This window comes from Cryptomeria japonica, chromosome 6 (assembly GCF_030272615.1).
Source record: "Cryptomeria japonica chromosome 6, Sugi_1.0, whole genome shotgun sequence".
NCBI classification, from domain to species: domain Eukaryota; kingdom Viridiplantae; phylum Streptophyta; class Pinopsida; order Cupressales; family Cupressaceae; genus Cryptomeria; species Cryptomeria japonica.
Genome location: NC_081410.1, coordinates 646,722,243 through 646,747,782, shown reverse-complemented (window position 1 = coordinate 646,747,782; position 25,540 = coordinate 646,722,243). Strand labels below are relative to the sequence as shown.

The 25,540-nt window shown below is 36.9% G+C and overlaps 1 protein-coding gene across 14 annotated transcripts in view; it reads left to right on the top strand.

Annotated features, from left to right (window-relative positions):
- Positions 1–14,229: 14,229 nt before the first annotated feature.
- LOC131060688 (E3 ubiquitin-protein ligase RING1-like) overlaps positions 14,230–25,540 on the top strand; it is a 65,156-nt gene continuing 53,845 nt past the window's right edge. The window contains exons 1-4 of one of the 14 annotated variants that reach the window (XR_009110414.2): positions 14,230–15,359; positions 21,973–22,061; positions 22,716–22,761; positions 22,919–23,390. Coding sequence is in view for 5 of the 14 variants with exons in the window: in XM_057994017.2 (XP_057850000.2) it covers positions 14,382–15,335 (954 nt within the window). In the remaining 9 variants the exon portion in view is untranslated. The other 13 variants (XR_009110417.2, XR_009110416.2, XR_009110407.2 and 10 more) reach the window with 13 other exon arrangements.

Below are 25,540 nucleotides of genomic sequence, written 5' to 3'. Positions count from 1 at the left end.
GAACCGATTTGTTTGTAATCTCTATGAGATCTTAGGTTTGTGATGTGTTACCGACCTATTGTTTTGCTTATAAGGTCGATGAGTTGTTCTGTTGTAGTGTTGGCAATTTTGGTTAAGTGTCATAGTGATTCATTGTCGAACCAAAAGGAGTATCTGCAGTATGTGTGAAGGCATATAGGAGCATGAAAAAGATTTGATCAAGCAGTGTAGTGCTATTTACTAGATCAACAAACCCCTGTTGTTCTCTAACAATTACAATAGTTAAATCCCTTAAACGGGTAAGATTTAACAGGCTTAGTGCTATCTAAATCCTCTAACCAGGTGATCCATTAGCTTGGATTTCAAATCCTCTATCGAGGTTACTCCTAACAGGGTATTGCTTCTAACAGGGCATTATAGTCAATCCCTTAACCGGGTGATCCCTAACAAGATCTGTTCCTAACATGACATTTTGTAAAGCTTTAACAGGCTTGGCTCCTAACAGGGCAAACTTCAGAAGAGTTTAGAATACTTGTGGGTATTCATCCCCACCGTGTTTTTTCCCATTTGGGTTTCCACGTCAAAATCATTGTGTCAAGTGGTGAATGGTTTTTATGATTATGCTATGATGAGGAGGGATGATAGAAGGTTAGCCTTCTTCTGAGGTTGGTGGGCTTTGTTCTCAATGTGCAATCAATCCCTAGGCACAAATGGGATTCTTCCAAACCTTTCTCCTATCTCCTCCTCTCTATTCAACACTGTTTGTACCCTATTGTATTGGACATCACTCCTCCTAACCTTCCATGCTAAGGCATTCAAGTCTGAAATGAGGTCCTCTTGTGTGTCACCAAAAATGAACAAGTTTGGTTGTCCAACTGGCTGAATCTCCTCTCTTCCAGGAATGGGCAACTGTTGGAGAACCATGGTTTACCTAACCTTTTTTACACCTTTAAGGATTTCAATCATATTAATGTGTTGACTGAGCATCTAAACAGGTCTGCAAAGTATGATGACTGTCCTTCACTTCTCAAGAATGGAAATTTCTCAATTGGATGCAAAGAACGTAGGGATACTCAAAGCAACTTTCTAGGTGCAAAAGGTCAATTTGATCAAATGGCTCAATACAATGATTTGGATGTTGTAGTAGGGTGTCTTAGGTCTCTACTCATCAATTTTGATGATTTGAAACAACCAATTTCTTCCCCTTCCTTACCGATTTCATGAATTGGTCAAATTTGCTCCAAAAAGGCTACTAGAATTAGCCCTAGTTTTTAGTGAAATTTGTTCACCCTGCTCAACCTGCTAAACTTCATGACAAACCCCTGGAGATGTGGTCATTTGATGTTGAAAGCTCAAGGATTTTTTCTATGGCAAGTACTGTACAGACTGTTTTAGTGTTGTCCCACAAAATAGGCACTTTTCAAGGGTTTTAAAGACTTTTGGTGAGGGTTTGCGAATTAAAGGTTTCCTCCATGATGCTAGACCCAAATTAAAGGTTTCAAAACTTACTATGATATATACCAAACACTCCCAAAGATTCAAATCTTATCTTCGAACACTGACATTATGACAAATAAATGCCATACTGCTGCCCTTACACAGAAATAACAGTCTAGAGGCCTGGGACAGCAATGTTTTTAAGGTTTAGCATTCATTTTGAACATTTGCAAACCATATACAATGAAATTATATCAATTAGGGATGCAACAATGGTTTTAAATCAGTTGGAACACCATGCACAGCAAATAAGAAAGGATTTTATAACTGCTGTTCATACACAGTCAACAATGCATTTTTTTGATAGCAATAAGGTGCATTTTTGACAGCAACTTCCTTTCTTTGTTTTGTTTGCTTCTTTACTTTGTCCTTGGCCTGAAAAAAGGTGTTAATAACAAGGTAAAGTAATACATATATCCTCTTCAAGGATCTTGTAAATTTGAACATTTAAGAAGATGCCTCAAAACATGACAACATTATGAGACTGTGACAAAGAAATACACCTTTCTAGGATCCTTATTTAGGTCCTTTACAATCAAATGGTGTACCTTGTCTTCTTAACCTTTAAAAAAATTACAAATACATTCCCATGATCCATAAAGAGAAATCCATCATGCCATGCTATCCATTTGGGAGGTTGGCAATGAGGTTTTATCCATGAAACAGTGACACACTGTTTTTACAATCTGATTACACCTTTGCTTCTTGTAACCAACCAAGTCATGAGAGAGACAAGGATGGTGGAATACAATGAAGACTCTTTCCAACTTAATTCTTCATCAAACTATCAAAGTACAGTGCTATGAACAACAAAGTACCATTCAAACAACTTTAAGGATACCCAAGCCAAGTTGCTCACTCCACACACTTGCCATGGGCTTACAAACACTTGTGCATTGCTAGAAAAGAAAAATGGATGTATGGTATAGTATGTACAGATCCAACAAATTCCCTCAAATCCATGGGTGAAGAGACTTTGAAGAAATTAGTTGGACCATGAATGGTCTTCCATTGGAACCACAAAACAATGCCTTTCTCAAGAGCACTTCAAACAAAACTTGTTCCAAACCCCACGAAAAGATCAGAGATCACTACTAAAACATCAAGAGAGATCACAACAATGAAAAACAGGAGTAGTACGGACTCATGGAGCCATGGTACGGACTGTACTCTCAAAAGTGCAGAAAATTAGTTAAAAACTCACAAAAATGAGAGCAAAATAAGTATTTCTCTTAATTTTCCAAAATGAACAACCCATACAATGATTGGAACATGGTTTATATACATGTGCAAACTTGTTGAAGCCCTTGTACAGATAGGTATAGGCTGGAACTAACCAAAACCACCAAAAACCACTTTTTGACAACTTTTGACAACTTTTTGACAACTTTTGTTGCTCAAAAATTGCATTTTGACTTCCGGTGACTTGGCACTCAAACCAATGACTCAAAATCATCTATAAACACTAAATAAACATGCTCCAATGCCTTTCAAGGCTTTCCAACATCAAAAATTCAAAAATGCTCATTTGGACCCAAAATTGACAATTTTTAGCCTGCCGAGCAAAAAAAACAAAAATCTTGGAAACTCTTAAACACAAATGAATTCCAAGCCTTATTAAACCACAAAACAAACCTATTAAACCTAATAGAAGCATAAAATAAACACACGTGCTTAATTTGCAATAAAATGTTATACCTGCTAGGATTTGAGCATTCAGGTGCTCAGGTGCTCCTGCACCATACTCCCCTAAGGACAAAGAAGTCGTGTGACTCCTTTGGGCAGTAAAGAAAGAGGAATTCCAGCTTTGAGAAAGTCACTTTCAGGTATCCAAGTGGCTTCAGAAACTGGTTTATCCTTCCACTTGATAAGATGCTCCATGTAGGTATGGTGTCTTGTCTTCTTGATGATTCTGGAATCTAGTACCCGCTGAGGAATGGGAGTAGAAGAAGAGGGGAGAGAAAGATCAGAAAGGGAATGAGAAAGATCTGAAACTCTTTGTGAATCTGTTGGTAGCTCCCCTTTGAATGGCACCAAATCTGCAACATTGAAAATAGGAGACATAGAAACTTCATTAGGCAAATCAACTTTGTAAGCATTATGGCCATATTTAGCCAAGATTTTGCATGGTCCTACTCTTCTCATTTGCAACTTAGTAGGCACTCCTTTCTGTAACCGTGACTTGTTGAGATGGACCATCACATAATCACCCACTAAAAATTGAACATCTCTTTTTGAAGCATCAACTCTCTCCTTAACTTTTTGAGTAGTTTCCTGTAAAGACTTCTGTACTTGCTCATGAATTTCTTTCATAGACTGTGCCATATCTTCTGCTGTACCACTCACATGCTGCAAATTAGTTACATCATTTAACTCAAAAACACCTCTAGGATGCATTCCATAAACAATCTAAAATGGGCTCTTACCAGTGGATCTATTTACACTGTCATTGTATGCAAACTCTGCCTGATGGATGAGTTGATCCCAACTTTGCCCATATTCTTTGGTAAGACATCTGAGTAGATTACCCAATGTTCTGTTCACCACTTCTGTTTGGCCATCTGTCTGTGGATTGTAAGCTGAGCCAAAAGACAAGTTAGTACCCAATTTCTTCCATAAAGTTTTCCAAAAATGACCCAAAAACTTAGCATCTCTATCAGATACAATACTGGATGGCAAACCATGAATTCTTACAACTTCCTTAAAGAAAAGAAAAGCAACGTGACTAGCATCATTAGTAGTTTTGCAAGGTATGAAATGTGCCATTTTGCTGAATCTATCAACAACCACAAAAATACTATCACACCCTGCTTTAGTCCTGGGCAAACCTACCACAAAATCCATACTGATACAATCCCAAGGCCTAGAAGGTATGGGAAGAGGCTGATACAAACCAGCATTAGTGCTAGTACCCTTGGCTTTCTGACATACCATGCATTGCTCAACATATTTCCTGACATCTGCCTGCATCTTAGGCCAAAAACAGTGCCTCTGAACCAATTCCAAAGTCATATTAAGACCAAAGTGACCACTCAAGCAACCATTGTGCTTTTCCTGTATCAGATTCTCCCTCATCGAACCTTTTGGCACACACAGCTGTCCACCCCTGAATAACAATCCATTCTGCAAAGTATAGTCAGCATATTCACTATGAAAAGTATTCTAAAAATCTTGACAAACTTTGTAAATATCAGCAAAATCAGAATCATGTGGATATAAATCCTTAAAACATTCTATACCAATACTTCTAATCTGAATTTCTTGAACAGTAAGTAACCTTCTACTCAATGCATCAGCTACTTTATTGTACTATCCTTTCTTATGCTTCAAAGTAAAGGTAGATGCTTGTAAAGACTCTACCCATTTAACATGTCTGTGACTAAGCTTATCCTGTGAATTGAGAAAACTAAGTGCCTGGTTGTCAGTGTAAACCACAAATTCTTTAGGAAGAAGGTAATGCCTCCATTTCCTAAGTGCCTGAACCAAAGCATACATTTCAAGATCATATGAAGAGTATTTCCTCTTAGCATCATTAAGCTTTTCACTGAAAAATGCAACAGGTCTATTATCCTGACTCAAAATAGCACCAATAGCAATATTACTTGCATCACACTCTAAGGTAAACAATTTGTCAAAACTAGGTAGAATCAACACTGGTTGGGTAGCAACTCTGACTTTCAACAATTCAAATCCCCTGTTGGCTGCTTCTGTCCACTGAAATTTCACTTTCACACCACCCTTAATGGTTTCCAACATAGGTGCACATATTTCACTGAAACCTCTAATAAATTTCCTATAAAATTGAGCAAGTCCATGAAAACTCCTGACATCACTAGCATTCTTAGGGGTTGGCCAATTAACTATGGCTTCTACCTTATCTGGATCCATCTTCAAATCACCTCCTGACACAACAAAACCCAAATAGACTAGCTCTTTCTTAAGGAAATCACATTTTTCTAGGTTGATAGTAAGTTGTTCATCATTCAATCTTTGTAAGACAATCTGCAAATGTTGGAGGTGTTCTTCCTTGGTTTGACTGAAAATTAAGATGTCATCAAGGTACACAACTACAAACCTGCCTATGAAGTCATGTAACACCTCATTCATCAATCTCATGAATGTATTGGGTGCATTTGTTAACCCAAATGGCATGACTAGCCATTCATACAACCCCTCATTTGTCTTGAAAGCTGTTTTCCATTCATCTCCCTCTTTGATGCGGATTTGATGATAACCACTTTTTAGGTCTATCTTACTGAAATATTTTGCTCCCCCTAAACAATCCATAAGATCTTCTATCCTAGGAATGGGGAATCTATACCTGATTGTGATCCTGTTTATTGCTCTTGAATCTGTACAAAGTCTCCAAGCCCCACCTTTCTTAGGTGCTAACACTGTGGGTACTGCACATGGACTAATACTTTTTCTAATCAATCCTTGGTCTAATAGCTCTTGGATTTGTCTTGCCACTTCCTGATTTTGTTCAGGTGTCATTTTGTAAGCAGCTTTGTTTGGTAAGGATGCACCTGGGATGAAATCTATCTGGTGGCTAATGGCTCTCTGAGGAGGTAGAGAGGTTGGTTGACCATCATTAACAATTGACTTAAACTGATCTAGAAGTTGTTGCACCTCATATGGGATTTCTACCTTCTTTTCTTTCTTTTCATCAACTGGTTTAGTTACTAATGCAAAACCTATGCCATCACCTTCTTTTAGGGTATGAATGAACTCCTTTTCACCAACTAACAAAATGTTGGGAACTTTTGGTTTGCTGCCCTCACTCTCTTCATTAAGGGACTGAATTTTATAGTTGATACCATTCTTGAAAAATGAGTATGAGTTCTTTTCTCCATCATATTGTGCTTTCCTGTCAAATTGCCAAGGTCTTCCTAAAAGCAAATGACAAGCATCCATAGGTAGTATATCACACAAAATCTTATCTTGGTACTCACCTATGTTAAACTCTACCCATGTTTGTTCACTCACTAATACATGCTGCCCTTTTTCCAACCATGTGACCTTGTAGGGCTCATTGTGTTGTATTCTAGGTAGATGAAGTTTTGTAGCAGCTTCTTCTGGTATGATGTTATCAGTTGATCCTGAGTCAATGATAACTTTGCACACCTTTCCTTGGATCTTACATTTGATCCTGAAAAGAGCTTTCCTTTGAGACATATCTTTCTGAGATGGCTCTTTCATGAGGATCCTCCTAATCATGAGGTTTTCCCCTTCTTCTGATGGTAGACACCTTTGACTTGGTGTGGTTTCTTCTTGCACAAAATGGACTCTCTTATCACCTCCTTGAGATGAGCTTGGCTTTTCTGGGCATCTATATGCTGGATGGCCTAGTTTCTGACAGTTGTAACACTTCATGGTGGAGAAGTATGAACCTCTTCCAGGTCCATTAGATCTACCCCTTCCTGGGTTGCCTAATCCCCTACCCCTATAGTTGGGTCTGCTCTAAGAATCCCCGCTTTGCTCAATAAGCTTAGACTCTCCCTGGGACCTATGATCTGTGTATCTTCCCCCAAAATTGCCTCTATGACTGCCTCTGTTTCCTCTGCCTCTGCCTCTACCATTATGTTCTTGTTTCTTCTTGTTTCTCTCTTCTACCTTCAATGCTAATTGATAACACTTCTGTAATGTGTTGGGACACCATAGGCTTAACTCTTCCTGAATATTCCATCTTAACCCATTGAGATACCTAGCTACTCTGACATTTTCATCTTCTTGTACCTTAGATCTAAGGCTTAGTTTTTGGAATTCTTCAGTGTAACTACTGACATCTAGGTCTTTCTGCCTCAAGTTTTGTCTCTTCCTATGCAATTGGATTTCATAATATTCAGGCATGTAGGTGTCTTTGATCTTAGTCACCATTGTCTTCCAGGTGGTTATGGGTTTCTTTCCCTCTTTCACCCTTTCCTCTTGGATGAATTTCCACCAGGTCAAGGCTGCCCCTCTCATTCTGGATTTGGCTACCTTCACTTTTTTGTGCTTCAGTAATGCCATCACATTCAAAGTGATTCTCTAGACCCTCTATCCACTCCATTAGTGCTTCTGGTTCCATCTTGCCACTAAAAAGGGACACTCCATCTAGGGCCTTTCCAGTCAAAGCTTTCAAAGCTTGTAAAAAGGTTTCTTGTTCTTTATCCAAGATTGGATCTGGTTCTGGGACTTCTTCCTCTAAGGTTTCCTTCTTATCTTCAGCACTTTCTACTCTCTCACTGACTTCTTCAGTCTTGACTTCTACTTGGTTCAACTTTCTTTCAAGTTGTTGTAATCTTTCCCTAAGGAGTCTATTTTCTTCACCCTGATCCTCCATCCTCTTTGCTAACTCTGCATTGGTCACCATGTTGTCGGTGTTGTCTCCCACTGACTCACTACCAGACATATGCTAATCTCTCAACCCAAATCTGAATTGGCTCTGATACCACTATGATGAGGAGGGATGATAGAAGGTTAGCCTTCTTCTGAGGTTGGTGGGCTTTGTTCTCAATGTGCAATCAATCCCTAGGCACAAATGGGATTCTTCCAAACCTTTCTCCTATCTCCTCCTCTCTATTCAACACTGTTTGTACCCTATTGTATTGGACATCACTCCTCCTAACCTTCCATGCTAAGGCATTCAAGTTTGAAATGAGGTCCTCTTGTGTGTCACCAAAAATGAACAAGTTTGGTTGTCCAACTGGCTGAATCTCCTCTCTTCCAGGAATGGGCAACTGTTGGAGAACCATGGTTTACCTAACTTTGTTTACACCTTTAAGGATTTCAATCATATTAATGTGTTGACTGAGCATCTAAACAGGTCTGCAAAGTATGATGACTGTCCTTCACTTCTCAAGAATGGAAATTTCTCAATTGGATGCAAAGAACGTAGGGATACTCAAAGCAACTTTCTAGGTGCAAAAGGTCAATTTGATCAAATGGCTCAATACAATGCTTTGGATGTTGTAGTAGGGTGTCTTAGGTCTCTACTCATCAATTTTGATGATTTGAAACAACCAATTTCTTCCCCTTCCTTACCGATTTCATGAATTGGTCAAATTTGCTCCAAAAAGGCTACTAGAATTAGCCCTAGTTTTTAGTGAAATTTGTTCACCCTGCTCAACCTGCTAAACTTCATGACAAACCCCTGGATATGTGGTCATTTGATGTTGAAAGCTCAAGGATTTTTGCTATGGCAAGTACTGTACGGACTGTTTTAGTGTTGTCCCACAAAATAGGCACTTTTCAAGGGTTTTAAAGACTTTTGGTGAGGGTTTGCGAATTAAAGGTTTCCTCCATGATGCTAGACCCAAATTAAAGGTTTCAAAACTTGCTATGATATATACCAAACACTCCCAAAGATTCAAATCTTATCTTCTAACACTGACATTATGACAAATAAATGCCATACTGCTGCCCTTACACAAAAATAACAGTCTAGAGGCCTGGGACAGCAATGTTTTTAAGGTTTAGCATTCATTTTGAACATTTGCAAACCATATACAATGAAATTATATCAATTAGGGATGCAACAATGGTTTTAAATCAGTTGCAACACCATGCACAGCAAATAAGAAAGGATTTTATAACTGTTGTTCATACACAGTCAACAATGCATTTTTTTGACAGCAATAAGGTGCATTTTTGACAGCAACTTCCTTTCTTTGTTTTGTTTGCTTCTTTACTTTGTCCTTGGCCTGCAAAAAGGTGTTAATAACAAGGTAAAGTAATACATATATCCTCTTCAAGGATCTTGTAAATTTGAACATTTAAGAAGATGCCTCAAAACATGACAGCATTATGAGACTGTGACAAAGAAATACACCTTTCTAGGATCCTTATTTAGGTCCTTTACAATCAAATGGTGTACCTTGTCTTCTTAACCTTGAAAACACTTACAAATACATTCCCATGATGCATAAAGAGAAATCCATCATGCCATGCTATCCATTTGGGAGGTTGGCAATGAGGTTTTATCCATGAAACAGTGACACACTGTTTTTACAATCTGATTACACCTTTGCTTCTTGTAACCAACCAAGTCATGAGAGAGACAAGGATGGTGGAATACAATGAAGACTCTTTCCAACTTAATTCTTCATCAAACTATCAAAGTACAGTGCTATGAACAACAAAGTACCATTCAAACAACTTTAAGGATACCCAAGCCAAGTTGCTCACTCCACACACTTGCCATGGGCTTACAAACACTTGTGCATTGCTAGAAAAGAAAAATGGATGTATGGTATAGTATGTACAGATCCAACAAATTCCCTCAAATCCATGGGTGAAGAGACTTTGAAGAAATTAGTTGGACCATGAATGGTCTTCCATTGGAACCACAAAACAATGCCTTTCTCAAGAGCACTTCAAACAAAACTTGTTCCAAACCCCACGAAAAGATCAGAGATCACTACTAAAACATCAAGAGAGATCACAACAATGAAAAACAGGAGTAGTACGGACTCATGGAGCCATGGTACGGATTGTACTCTCAAAAGTGCAGAAAATTAGTTAAAAACTCACAAAAATGAGAGCAAAATAAGTATTTCTCTTAATTTTCCAAAATGAACAACCCATACAATGATTGGAACATGGTTTATATACATGTGCCAACTTGTTGAAGCCCTTGTACGGACAGGTATAGGCTGGAACTAACCAAAACCACCAAGAACCACTTTTTGACAACTTTTGACAACTTTTTGACAACTTTTGTTGCTCAAAAATTGCATTTTGACTTCCGGTGACTTGGCACTCAAACCAATGACTCAAAATCATCTATAAACACTAAATAAACATGCTCCAATGCCTTTCAAGGCTTTCCAACATCAAAAATTCAAAAATGCTCATTTGGACCCAAAATTGACAATTTTTAGCCTGCCGAGCAAAAAAAACAAAAATCTTGGAAACTCTTAAACACAAATGAGTTCCAAGCCTTATTAAACCACAAAAAAAACCTATTAAACCTACTAGAAGCATAAAATAAACACACATGCTTAATTTGCAATAAAATGTTATACCTGCTAGGATTTGAGCATTCAGGTGCTCAGGTGCTCCTGCACCACTTGATATGGTTAATTTGCTTAACTGTTAAACCCACTTAGATATGATAAGATGACCAACAGTAATATGAAATGTGCTTTTACTATTGTTAGTAAAGTATTTTGATGTTTTAGTTAAATGGTTTGAGAGTTTCAGAGTTGTTATACTACTATTTTGATATGCCAATCAAACCAATAAACTGTCAATGCTATTGAAGTTTGTAGTTCAGTGTTTGAACCAGTTAGTTCAGAGATTGACTTGTGAGATTGTTTTTGAGCTTGGTGAAAGTTTAGCCAGTTTTCTATTTACTGATTCACCCCCCCTCTCAATAGTTGTCCAGATCCTTATTGATTCATCATACCATCAATTGGTATCAGAGCATTTCAGGTCGTCTAGAGTCTAAGCCTAACAACTTGAGTTAAAGATCTAGAAGAAAATGATGAAGAAAGAAGGTCCAAAGTTTAATAGGGAAAACTACAAAATATGGAGTGATAGGATGAAAATCTATATAAAGAGTCTAGGAAGTCAATACTGGGAACATGTTGTTACACAATATGTTGCACCTAGTGGGACTATGTCTGATGATCAAAAGAAAGAAAAACAAGAGATGGCAACAATCTCCCCCTTTGGCATTGATGGCAACACTCATGAGAAAATTTCAAAAGTGTATCCAAAACTTGTAATCCAAAAATTGTTTCCAAAAATGTGTACCAAAGATATATGAGCTCCCCCTAAGCAGATTATTTTCTCATACTGCTACTCCCCCTTTGGTATTAATGACAAAGGGGGAGATTGTTGGCATATGCACACTCCAATGAGACATTGTAGGTGATTGAAGGTTTTGTCATTGATGGCAACCTTACAATCCTATGACACCGACAAGGCATTCCACTGGCACTAGCAAGATCAGACTCTACACCGACACTCAGATCACCAACACCGGCAGTGAAAGGAAGCATACCGACATAGAGGCCAACAAGATTTTTGTTGTAATATATTTTGTTTATTATTTGTAAAATCATTGTAAGCCGACTTGGCAAGTTGTAAAATGACTCTTATATAAGAGAGATCAGTGTAGAACATTTTTGTGTAAGAAAGAAGAATGTAATTAGGCGAAATAAGGCAAACCTATTATGCGAATTATAGGTTAATGGTTTATGTAAGAAGCAGAGCAGAAACCGGTACTAGATCTGACATTATAGATGCTACTTTGAAGCAGTACAAGACACTGGATTTATATAATCCATTTTGTAAGTCAGTGAGACTTCCTATTTTGTATTTGAGCAGTGAGCTCTAGGCAATTGGCCTTCCTGCATGTGCAGGCCCCTCTTGTAGTAGTAATATTCTCTTATTGGCCAGTAAGTGAATATTGTGGGTCACGAATCCCACTGAGGTTTTTCCCACACCGGGTTTCCTTGTTAAATCCTTGTGTTATGGTGTGTTTTTCATGTGGTTGTTTTTATCTCTGTTTATTGCATTACTTTCTGTTTACCGGTACACTGTATTAATATGCTCTACATGTTTTACTTTCTGTTTACCAGTACACTATATTAATATGCTCTACATGTTTTAAGTTAAGAAAATCTATAAACCAGTTAGATACTGATTCACCCCCCCTCTCAGTATCTGTGGGAATCCTAACAATTGGTATCAGAGCTCACTGCTCAAATACAAAATAGGAAGTCTCACCGACTTACAAAATAGATTATATAAATCCAGTGTCTTGTACTGCTTCAAAGTAGCATCTATAATGCCAGATCCAGTACTGGTTTCTGCTCCGCTTCTTACATAAACCCTTAACCTATAATTCACATAATAGGTCTGCCTTATTTCGCCTAATTACATTCTTCTTTCTTACACAAAATGTTCTACAATGATCTCTCTTATTTCGCCTAATTGCACCTAGTGGGACTATGTCTGATGATCAAAAGAAAGAGAAACAATATGTTGCACCATGAGTGTTGCCATCAATGTCAGGATCGTGCTCTGGGCAAATTTGACGGAATGGATACCCCTCAGTCCTTAGCTCTTAGCTGAAGAGGTTTCATCCTATAAGATTGTGCCCCCATATCGGGTGGTTAAATCTATTTAGTGAAGGCTCTCGCCAAGCTGGGGTGCTTGCGGGCTTTGTGCCCTTGCTGGGCTAATATGCTTGCAAGTTTGAACCTTCATAAAAAAAGGAGCTTAATGCTTATAAAGGGTTCATCAATATTTTAAGGGGAGCCATTTTCAATTTTTTTTTTTCTTCCAAGGGGTAGCACAATCTCAAGTACAATGCAAGCTACTTACTAGTAGGAATGGATTTGGTAACATTTTCACATGAATAGAAACAAATAATGGCACAATATTCACTCAAAATGCATATTATATATGACTTTGTGTTGAATGGAAGAACAATAAAATGTCAAAGTCAATGGAACATTGAAAATGAGGAAACGACAATAAACCACTTAGATAAATTTATACATCATCAATGACACTTAGGTATGGGTACACACTATTAACTATACTTAAACGATGCTATACAAGACTCAAGTAGAGTCATTCACTATTGATAATAGTCAAGTTTGGTTATACACTATTAATAACACTCACAATTTATAACCATTAAGGACAATCAAGCAAAATCATTAATAACACTTAGGTGAGAGGATTGGGCCCAAGAACACATGGACATTATTGCATATACATGACACATGCTCATAAATGGGGGTATTGTCTATCTAATATATCTAATAAATCAATTCAATGCATGTGGCTTCAAGATCTATAATTATGTAGAAACAAGTTCTATGATATTTAAAAAAAAATTACTAAAGGATAAATTACAATCTTATCTTAAATAAAAAATAAGGGTTTTTACTTTTTAGCTCTCAAATGCTTGTAGGGTGAGATTGGAAGTTTCTCCTACCAATTTAAAAACTCTAATCTATATAAAACTATTAAACAATACCACCCTACATAAAATTTTAGAATTTTTATGCCTTTTTAGCTCTCAAATGTTGACTGATTGCTTGTAGGGTGAGATTGGAAATTTCTCCTACCAATTTAAAAACTTCAATCTATATAGATCTATTAAAAAATACCACCCTACATAAAATTTTAGAATTTTGATGCTTTTAAGCTCTTAAATGTTTACTAATTGCTTGTAGGTAAGATTGGAAATTTCTCCTACCAATTTAAAAACTTCAATTTATATAAAACTATTAAAAAATACCACCCTACATAAAATTTTAGAATTTTCATGCCCTTTTAACATAAATCATGAACCACCACTTCTTAAAATTTTCCATTAACCTAAAAACTTCAATCTATATAAAACTATTAAAAAATACCACCCTACATAAAATTTTAGAATTTTCATGCTCTTTTAACATAAATCATGAACCACCACTTCTTAAAATTTTCCATTGACCTAAAAACTTATTTAAATTTTTTCAAGCTACCCACTCAAAGAATTAAAATAATGTAATACTACTTTTTACCTTAATTATTTTGTTTTTGGGTTAAAAAGTGCATCCATTGATACCTTGCCAACAAAATGAAATAAAAAATAATGTAATAATAATAATAATAATAATAATCTTTTTACCTAAATTATTTTGTTTTTGGTTAAAAAGTGCATCCATTGATACCTTGCCAACAAAATGAAAGAAATTAAACAATCATCGTAGGTCAGCGAATTGTGACCAAGCAAGCACATTACATAAGCGATCAAAGTGAGGGCATCATATTTTCTATTCCGTAAACAAAATAATTATCTCTCCTCTGACTTACGCTGTCGTTTAAGATAAGCAAACGAGAACAGTGATATCAGACCAGAGGGTCAAGAAAATTGAGCAGGAGTTCAATTTTGGGGGGTTTCAGAGAAAGGAAGGATGTCGGGCGGGGGAGGAGAAGGGCAAAGATACTGGTGCCACCTGTGCGATACAATGGTGACGCCCCTGCTAGGAGCAGGGGAGGAGGTTACCTGTGCACAGTGTCATGGGGGTTTCGTGGAGGAAATGGAAAGCCCTCATCCGATTCCCCCCCCACCCAGCGCCGCAGAAGGAGAGGCGACGCACAATCTAATAGGGGACGGACGCATTGGCGACTTCTTCAGTCGGATGATGGAGCGCCACATCGGTGCTGCATTGGGCGGTCCTGAGGCGGCGACGGCAACAGGAGGCACTGGATTCAATCACATGATGTTGATGCCAGGCGGCGGCAGTATACAAATTGTGTTCGATCATAGCGGCCGAGGAGGCGGAGGGGAAGGCGGAGGAGGAGGGATTAGGTTTCCTGCTACAATCGGCGACTATTATCTGGGCGGCGGGCTGGAGCAGCTCATTCAGCAATTGGCTGAGAACGATCCAAATCGCTACGGCACCCCGCCGGCAGCCAAGGCCGCGGTGCAAGACATGCCGGTGATCAAAATTACGGAAGAGCATCTTACTTCGGACGCCGGGCAGTGCGCCGTTTGTAAAGATACTTTTGAAGAAGGATCCGAGGCGCGGCAGATGCCCTGTAAGCACATATATCATCCCGACTGCATTTTACCCTGGCTCGAGTTGCACTCCACTTGTCCAGTATGCCGCTACGAAATGCCCCCTGAAGAATCGTCAAACCCTAGCGAGGGCTCCAATGCAAGACCTGTCGATACAGCTGGTGGCGCTAGTGGCGTTGGCGGGCGGAGGTTCATGTTTCAGTTTCCTTTACGCTCCCGCGATGCAGCCCCCGGCGGGAGTAGCTCCGGCCAAGACAGTACGATGCCACCGCGGAACGCTAATGATAATGATAATAGTGGCGGGGATCAGCCAATGTCAGAGGCAAGGCATGAAGACCTAGATTGATCATGTGTTGTCAGCTTTTGACCGGTAGGTAGCTCATTTTTATCTCGAGTAATTTTTTATGTCATCCCGAGCATCTTTAAAGAAAATTCCAGGGTTATAAATTCTTTGATTTCGCCTAGATTTCTTTCCGGGGCTGCAAATTCTTTGTATTTACGGGTGAGGAAGTTTGATAAGCTTATGAGTTGATATCCTGTTTACGTTATTGAAGCGTGGGGTTAGATATTCTTTGTACCTGGCATTTTACGCAGAATTTGCGAGTTGCTGCAATCAATATGATTTCTGTAGATAATATCTTCTTTTCGAGGTGTTGAACTTTGAAATTATTACTTGTTTGTAGGCAGAAGGAAATTTCTTATGGACATGAGTCGCATTTCTGTTTATTTTCTTTAAAACTGGGTTTTTTGATTCTTTGTATTGTGATATCTTACTGAGAAAATGTGAATTTCTGAAATCAACATGATTTCCATTGTTAAATTTACTCAATTAAGGTATTAGAAGAAAATCAAAATTATTACTTATTTTAGAGAAGCGCAATTTCATTTTTTTTTTGTTAAGATCCTTGCATTTGGAACTGAATCTATTATTATACGCAATCGATAACACCAAATATTTTCCAATTTTATGTAATCAAGGTTTTTAGAAAATTGAAATTATTTCTTGTTTCAAGCAAGAAGAAACTTGGTTAGGCCATAAATTTCCTTTTTTGCACTGAATCTGTGAGTTGACACAATCAGTAGTTTTTCTATTGTTCAAAAGTTTTCTAATTTTATTTTAATTTTGGGTAAGAAATTCTTTGTGTTTACCCATGTTCCATATGGATGTGTGTCCGCCTTCTATGCCATGCAAAAAGAAAGGGTTTGTTTCGGGGGATGGAGACATCCCTTAGAAGTGGGGACATGGAGCAGGTGTTCCTTTGCCTCTGCCACTAGAATGGGCATTTCTGGGATGCTCCCCTTGTTTGGGACATTGAGGGGTTACTGGGAAGAGAGTGCAGATACTTCACAATGTCACAAGGTCATTTTAAAAACAAATTGTTTTTGAAAATCTAACTGTGTAACCCTAACCCTAAAATGCTAATGTGCCACAGTCACACCCCAAACACTCAAAAAAACTACAAACATGCATGTCTACCCTCAATCCAAATGACCATCCACTCTGTCATTTCTTTAAGCAAGATCAAGAGGGGATGACTTGAATTGTCTTCATCGGTGAACCATTGAAAGCATTCATCAAGCCTACAAGGTCTGACTCCATAAATTTTGAAATTCACATTTTGATTTTGTCATTTGTGTTTTTTTTTACAGATTTTAAATCAATGATCATATTTTTTTAGTTTTCACTTCAAATATTCAATATATATATATATTTTCTTGATATAAGCTGGGTTAGACACCCAAGAGCTGCAAAAAAATTAGTGTCCAAGTGTGGATTTTGGTAACTTATGGTTCACCAAATCGATTAAAAAAAATTAAAAATAAAAGAATTATACATCTCCAATTTTATCAAACTGAAAAATCATATTATGAGAATCAGGGTTATACTTGACAATACATTATCTTGCTATAATCGCTTCTTGACCCGTGATTCAACTGTGCATATGCCAAAAAAGGATCATAAACTGTATGACGATTCCCACACAGATTTCTCCTTCCTTATCATTGAAGAATGCACCTTGTCATAACTTCTGATCCCAAACCCCACAGGCCTGGATTTGTACCAACCACCAAAAAACACATTCAAATGATAAAACTTGTTCTATTCATATAGACATCCACCTATTTAGACTTGTACATAGTGCCAACCTATCCATATCTCTGACAAACATCAGAGCCCAGGTCAGAGGGAGGAAAAAGAGCCATACTACCACTAACAAATCACAAAATATACAACTATTTCCACCAATATAAGATCCCCAAAACTGCCACGCACTCACTATACCAAGTTGACATTAAAGTTTGGAACTATACATACACAGAAACCGTTCACCCAAGGAATAAGCAATATCACCATCACAAAGTAAGGCCGGTATCTTCTTTTTGGCAGAATTTTCTACCACCCTCATACCTTTATTATCTTCTGCCTGAAATATGATCACACTAATCTTTACATATGTTTGTTATATACTCAAATTGAAATTATTTGTAGGGTTTAGGAATTATTTAATGCTGTTTTGGGGTTGTTTAATTGTTGTTGTTGTTATAATTTAGGAGTTATATAACAGCAACTGTTAGGATTGTTTTAAATATTATTATATTTAGTGTTTTAGGAGTTCAATTTATCTATAATTTACTTTAAAATGTTTATTTGCAAGTTTGCATGATGATATAGCTGATTTTGGATTTTCATTTGATTTTTTTATATCATTTGCTTCTGAGTTTCGTGCTTTGAAGTAAGAAAAACCAAGTAAAATGAAAATTAGAATTTTGATTAAGTTTAAATGTTAAAATTTTAATTCAAGAATTTAATGCTTTTTCCTAATAGTTGAATTAAAATTTCTTGCAGAGTGCTCATTTCAATTGTCCTTCCAAGTTGTTTTAAAAATTAACCAAGGGTCTCTTTGATAAGGAAGCTCCTTTAAAACAATTTGCCATCAAAATAGAAGAAAAGAAATTGGCACATCATTGGGACATCACTAGGCTATGGAAATGCCATTTTTGTGACTTTGAATTCCAAGGTAGCACTACTAGAATTAATGTGCATCTTGTTCTCATTTTAGGCAAAGGTGTGGGGTATATGACCAGTTGTCACTTAAATAGAGGGCATAGATGATTAATTTTTTTGGCGTAGGTGAAGATTGACTGATTGCTGCTATGATAGTGAGGGTAGTAGCTCTTTCCAAGAGCCATGATTCCCTCCTTTTCTATCTATTGTAGCAAATTCTAAGGGGAAACATGGGATGACAATTTCTTGGCCCAACCCAATGGTATAGTTGTTTGATGTTCAAATGGGAGATGAGGTCTATGGCATTCCATTCCATTTGACTCACTTTTGTTATCATAAAGAGGTTGTGGCTAAGAATATAAGAGTGGGGCTTTCATATCTAGGGGAAACAGAAATGAGAGCTATGATCTTGGATACAAACTATTTCAAGATTAACATTTTTTATGGAGAAAGTGAAGGCTACATGGGGGGTTCCAAGTGGATGCAATATTGTCATGGATGGGTGGACGAATGTTAGGCATTCTCCACTTGTGAATATCAGGTTGACATGTATAGAGGGCCTTTACTTGCTTAGGTTGTTCGGCTTTGTGAATGTGGTGTAGGTTGGGACATATGCAGCCTATCTTTGCAAAGTAACAGATAAGTTGGTTGAGGTGGTCTACAAACATATATGGTGGTTCTCCTTGTAATGGGAATGTGATGTAGGTCCTGACAAATGTGGCATGTGTGTGTAGAGCAATGGGGAAGTTGGTCAAGTAACTCTACAAACAAACATGGTGTACTCCTTGTTGTGTGCATGTCATTAACAATGCATTTAAGAATATGGAGAAAACTTATTGGATCAAATTGGTTGTTTTTTGATGCGAGAGATGTGTAGATATTTATTTTGTAACCACCACACATCACATGCACTATTTCGGACCTCCTCTAAGAAGGAATTTTTGAAACATGTAGAGACTAGATATGTGTCGTGCCTCATTCTCTTGAAGCAGATGCTTGAATTGCAAGAGGTTTGCAATTAATGGTCTTAACTGAGTGGAATTGGTGGCCTCATTCTAATTTAGAATACGGGAAGAGTGTGAATGAAGTGGTGAAGATTGACATTTTATGGGATGTTTCCAAATACTTGTCTCAATCATATTTCCAATATTTACAAACATTAGATATGGGCATGGGGGTGCTAAAGATCCAAACTTTGGAGAGGTGTGTGAATGACATCATGCTTGGCCAAATGGAGGACATTGTACAAGCGATGGACCCTACCCTGCAGTTACATACTAATCATGTTCAGCCTATCATTTAGAAAAGGTGGGAGAATCTCAACACTTCCTTGCTTTGGCTACATATGCATCAAACCCAAAGTGGTATGTGCAAAGGCCTAGTAGAGTTTCCTCTAAGGTAGATGTTGAGGTGAAGACAAGGTTTATGAAGATAATTCAAAAGATTTTTAGTGTTGAGAATTTTGCCACCATTTGTGTAGAATAGACCAAATTTTGCCACGCTTATGGGATATCTAAAAGAGTCAAAGTTGGATAGGAAGACTATAGCACAAGAGCATCCAATGGTAGGGTGGACTATGCATGAGCCTCATTCATTGGGAACCACACAAGCCATTTGCCTCTTGTCTCAGGTTTCTAATTCATCTGTTGGTTAGATGACTGGTCTATAAACAACTTTATCCACTCTAGCAAGACGAATAAACTTATGTCTAGCAGGATGGAAAAGCTTGTAGTTGTTCATAGCACCCCGCGTATGTTTGTTTGCAACATGGTTACATGCAAGGAGATTCTAGCAACATGTTGGGATGTAAAGGTAGAGGAGCACAACTAGGGTTGGTTGGTGTCCGATTGGAGGAGCTTGAGCTGGATAGTTCCAGCAGTACCAATGCTGAGGATTTTGCCATGATCTTTGGGAATGATGATTAGGCATATTGGCCAGTTGTGTTTCAATTTTGAATGTAATCATTATACTCCCATTTTGAATATTATATATTGATATTTGGCATTTACATTTAGTTTACAATTCAATTTTTCATTTCTTATACATTTTTTTAATAACAAAGTTTTCAAGTACTGTAATATTTTACCCCACCATTTCCCTGCCACCCTTTTCCCGTCCTCAAATTTAGGACCTTGGTCCCATTGTCTCCCAAATCCACCCCTATACCCGTTGTAAAACTCTGTGGAACTATGTATAGCATTTACATTTGACACTGAATATGAGTTGATGCAGTCAATAAGATTTCTATTGATCGAATATTTTCTACTCGAGTATTGCAAAAACTGAAAAATATTACATGCGTGGAGCAATGAGTATCATGTATCAAGCAGCCAAGCTACTAACTAGCTTCATGCTTGTCAAGCAAATTGCAATCAATAGGAATGTGCTTTGGCTGTTTCAGTTTATTCTATTTAATTTGTTAAAGAAAGCATTCCATGTTTCAAGCCAGAGGCATTGATAGACTGAGCTACTACTAGATGCTTACATGTAAATAATGTGGAGGGTTTTTGATTTATTATCATGGTATATTTTTTCTGGCCGGACTTTAATTTTTGAAATTTGCCTTTCAGGTTGTTTCTATGAACTTTGCTTTGGTAGCTTCATCCATACCCATTATATTCACTGATTTGTTCACTACTGAATAATTCGTTTTTGTCAGTTTGGTAAAAAAAGAAACGACAGTGTTTCCAGAAAATCAAAAACTCTACCCATGGAAATTTGAATGACTTAATTATGGCTCTTTGCAACTTTCTATGAGTTCTCAATTGTATATTTTTTAGTTGAGATATTTGATGGGAGGATGTATTTATTGCTTCTACATTATTGGTTTGGATATGGTTTAAAGTATAAACCGTTCTCTAGAATATGGATTGCGCAGTTGTTGGCTGGAGTAATTTATTTGTAATTATAGTAGTATTTGACATACATGTATGTATTTTAACATTCAGAATAAGTGGTAGGTAGACTTTATATGAACTTTTTTGATGTGCTGTTTTTATATGGCACATAGATGCTGTTAGTGGCAGCATTGATGAAATTTCAGAAATTTGCCTGTTGAGAAAAAGACCATATTGAGTTATTTGATAACCTTTGGCATGCACGTATGCTTTTAAACATCAATATGTATGGTAGATTACCAAATGCAATCTTTTTTGACAAGCCATTATTATTTGAAATGTAGATGCTTGGTTTGAAAACAATGACTATTGGTGTTGATGAGTCTCCTGTAATTCACCTCTTTGAACAGGAAGACTGTATAGAGTTGTTTGATCCATGGACAGATGGAAATGAATGTCTATGTATACTTGCAGGCCAAAAGGATGAAAGTGCTTGCACAAATGGTCAACCTTTATAAATGTCCTTTATGTTGTACAGTGAGGCATTAAATGATTGTTAAATTATGGCCTTTACAAAGGAACTGAATTTTCCTGGCTACCATGAAAATGTGACATCTGAAGAAAATATAGCTGTTAGCGTTTGCAGCACACCAAAATGATTGATTGTATAAAAATTAAAAAATAAGCACTTGACTAGAACTCAATTCATTGTTCTCATAAAAATTCATTTTCGAAAAATGGATTCTCATAATCATTGGTAATTTTGCCCAGTAAACTTTTTTTGAGCTTTGTTTAATATGTTTGAGATATTTGATCTTGGAAAATTTTGATGGTCGGTTTGCACACAATTTAGTCATTTTGGTTGCATGTTTTAGCTTATCTTGCTGTTAAAATACCGTGTAATTTCAATTCTCTCCCTGTGAGGATTTTCTACATTTTCTAGGTTGTCTTTCCAATGCATGTCATGTGTCCAATCTAACATGCATTATAAATACTTTTTAAACAGCAGATTTGAATTATGTTTTTTTACTTTGTGTTGATAGCATGGAGATTGTTTTTGAAGCATGTTACCAGTGCATAAAAAAATTGGACAAGGGACTATGGCAAAGGTCTTAGTAAGATTGTTTATTGTTTGACAGAGGGGTCGTATGTATGAATTCTTCCTGGACATCACTGATGCTCATGCGTATGTGTCATCATATTTATCAGCCATATATAATGTTCTAAGGTATTGTTTAGATCGCAAGTTCTTCCTGCAACTGTTTTATTAATAATGAGGTAGTTCCAGATTTTTCAGGTTATACATAAATGCTTTCAACCATTTAGGACTGACGTAGTCATTAAAAATAATTCTTTACTTCAAAATGTGTAAATAAGTGCAAGCTTCCTGGAGTTCTTATCTTGATGTGTTTTTAATAAATATTCCTGCAATAAATAATTTTCCAAGTTTTACTGCAATTTCTTCCTGCAGCCGTATTATTAAGAATGAGGCAATATCAAGGCTTTCAGATAATTATTGGTTATACATAAAATCTTGATTCAACAATTTGAGGCTGACATAATAGAAATATTTTAAATATTTTATTGTGGTGCAAATGTGATTAGTTCTTTTTATGATGTGTTTTTACTATTTTCTTTGAGTTTCAGACTATTCTTTGGAAAGCTAAAGAGGTCATGCAAATTTCTTCTTCTGTTTTTTTAGATATTTTAGGTCTTTTTTTTCCCTTGGACCAGCAGTTGTCTTACGGCTTACCCACTGAACATATTTGAAGTTGTTGAACTTGCTGGTGTTTGGCTGGTGTTCTGCATTTGTTTTTATCTGATGCAACATATGTGTTTTGTCATCTGCTATCTCTTGTTTGAGGACCATCGTGAGATGCAGACTTTCAGCCTTGCAGGGGTGCTCCAAAAAAATGGACCTAAAATTGGTAAACATGGTGGTTATCTCAAATTTTAGTCATTTGATTTTTTATTTCATTATAGGCTTGCCAAAATAAACTCAGAGTCTCATTTCTTATACTTGGGTTTGATAGCGTACTCTTGGTTTAATCTAGGTTTGTTGGTTTGTGCCTGGAGACCATATAGGTGTGGGACATTGAATGAATTGACTGGAATCTAGTCCAATTTATGTACAACACTATTGCACGAAGCAGATTTACAGCCAAAAAATTCAAAGACCTTTGAAGATAATTTGTGGGCCCACCATTTCTATTTTCACAAATGAAGAGATGACATGACTAACTGAGTTCAAAGAAAGAAAGGAAGATATAGAGTGCCAAGCTGCCCTGCAAAAAAGAGATCTCTTTAATTTTGAAGAAGAAAAAAGAACTTTATGTGCAGATTGCCTGCTCTTTAGCTTACTAGCACAATTTGACTAAAATACTCACCACCTTTTTAAGCTTTTGAGGGTTTGTTTGCATTGTAACAAATTATGGGTTGTATCTGGATCTCCCTCTTTGGTCAATCTGTTGTCCTCGACCTCTATTTTGAGAATTCAAAGAATTTATTGTCAGAATCTATTGAGCTTGTGAATATCAGCCTGCTATTACTAGTTTCTGAAATGTAATTATCAACTTCACAATGGCTTTGTTTGACCTATGGGGATCAACATTTGCATATAAGGAATTTTCACTAGAATCTGATTTCAAATTCTGTAATACGTTGTACTTACAGGCCTTATCCTGATATATTATTATGATATTCCACCTCCATGAGGAGCATGTAGTCTACTTGGAATTTGGGAATGGTTTATCGATATTCTTGGTTATGTTGCTTCCAGATTCCTTTTTTTTGGAACTTCACAAGGATCTGAATATTAAAGATCATTTTTTTTATTCTCTTCCATTTGCTAGATTTGTTTGCTCTACACCTCATTCACCATCTAAGCCTATTTTTTGATTTTAAATTTAGCAACTCAATTTTTTTGGCATTAGCATGTATTTGCATCAAATGCCTTGGATTTTATTTCTATCCTTGAATCTTTGATCCTTAGTTGATTTTCAAGAGTGGATAATTTTTATTAAGGTATTTTACTCCCTTGTTGGTATGAGATTTCACTGTAGCATTTCATGAAGAACTAGCAATTGTTTCTGCAGATATTGATCCCTAGAAGTTTAACTCATTGCTTGTTCTGTTTGTGACGTTTTCTAACAGTTTCTGCTTCCCATTCATGGATTCACTTGCCTTTACTTTTGTAGAGCTATGTAGTGAAGTTATTTGCTTGCATTTCAATCTGCCTTGGTCTCAGCAGATTGACCATCTTATTCATAAGTCATGTTATAGCTTAGAAGCAAATTATAATAGGCCTAGTATGATTAGGGCTTGGGTTCCAGTCTCACTTGGTCTCAGCACATTGTTTATCTTGGTCATAAGTCATGGTATGGCTTAGAAGTGAATTATAATAGGCCTAGTATGATTGAGCACACATTTATTGAACTGTACGCCACATTGTCGCACATGAAGCTTTTTGAGAACTTTAAGAATATCAATTCCAGAGCCAGGGGACATGATTGCTTCATGAGAGGCTCCTAGACTACTTTTCATTGCTTTATTTATTGGGCTTGTCAATAGTCTTGTAATCTATTTTGCTTTTAGTAGTACTATTTATGGCCATTCAAGAAATAATTTTAGTTCGATATTTTTGACAATTCCAGAAAACCATGAGGTCACCTTGTCAGGAACTTTAGCTATATAGCATTTAAAAAATATTGAAAAGCTTTGGATGTTTGGAATGTGATGAAAGGGTGCTAATGTCTTTTCGACGAAGTATGACCCCTGAAAGGGCTACAAATTTTTAATTATATCAGGCACTTGCCTTTTTGTGAGTTCCATGTTATGATCAATCTTCACAGCGTCTTGGGAGAAGCTTGTCACATGGTTTTTTGCATTCCAAGGTGGAACACTTTGTTTTCTACTTTTGAACTGTTCATTTTGAGGAGTTTTTCGATCTGAATATAAATACTAGAGTTTTGTTGTGTCAAATCTCTTCTCATTTATTGTTACCTCCTACATTACTCAGTTTCAATTTAATTTTATTACAATTTACCCTGTTATTCATTAAGTTTCAATCAACTTGAAAATTTTTGTACAAGATTTGGAATTGTGTGCATTTTTAAGGGGTCTTGTAGGCCTTATGGGAAAGGCTTGCAGAATGAAGTGCCCTAAAGAACAAATCTAAGACGTGGATCTGTTTTTAGTACCCCAGAATGAGCACAAATCGCTCCTTGAAGAGAATTGATTCACAAGAGATGAGAAGCAACAGTTGCAAGACAGCCTGAGGCACATGATGAGGTGGGTGATAGAAATGTTGAAGAATAGTTTTCAGTTTGTATGATTTGTAGGCAAAGGATTCTTTGAAGCAAAGGAAGATGCAACTAAGCTGTGCAAAAGTGCCATTGGCTGCCAGTGTAGTAAGATTGAGTTATCTGCAGATAAGTGAGAAGAGATACAGAAAAATTAGATGAAAATACTATAAAACCATCTGATTTTTAGCACTTTAATTATCCATTATGATTCATTGGTTAGAGTTGGAAAGTAAACCAAAGGAATGGGCTCAAAGGTGTAGAAGAAAATAACTGATAAGTTCATGGTAAAGATGGTTGGGGAGTATGTAATATTTTTAGGCAGAAATGAGACCAAGGAATTGTAGTCTTGGACACAGGAGAAACTTCTAAACCCACTATGGACACATGTTTGTTCCTTGTAGTC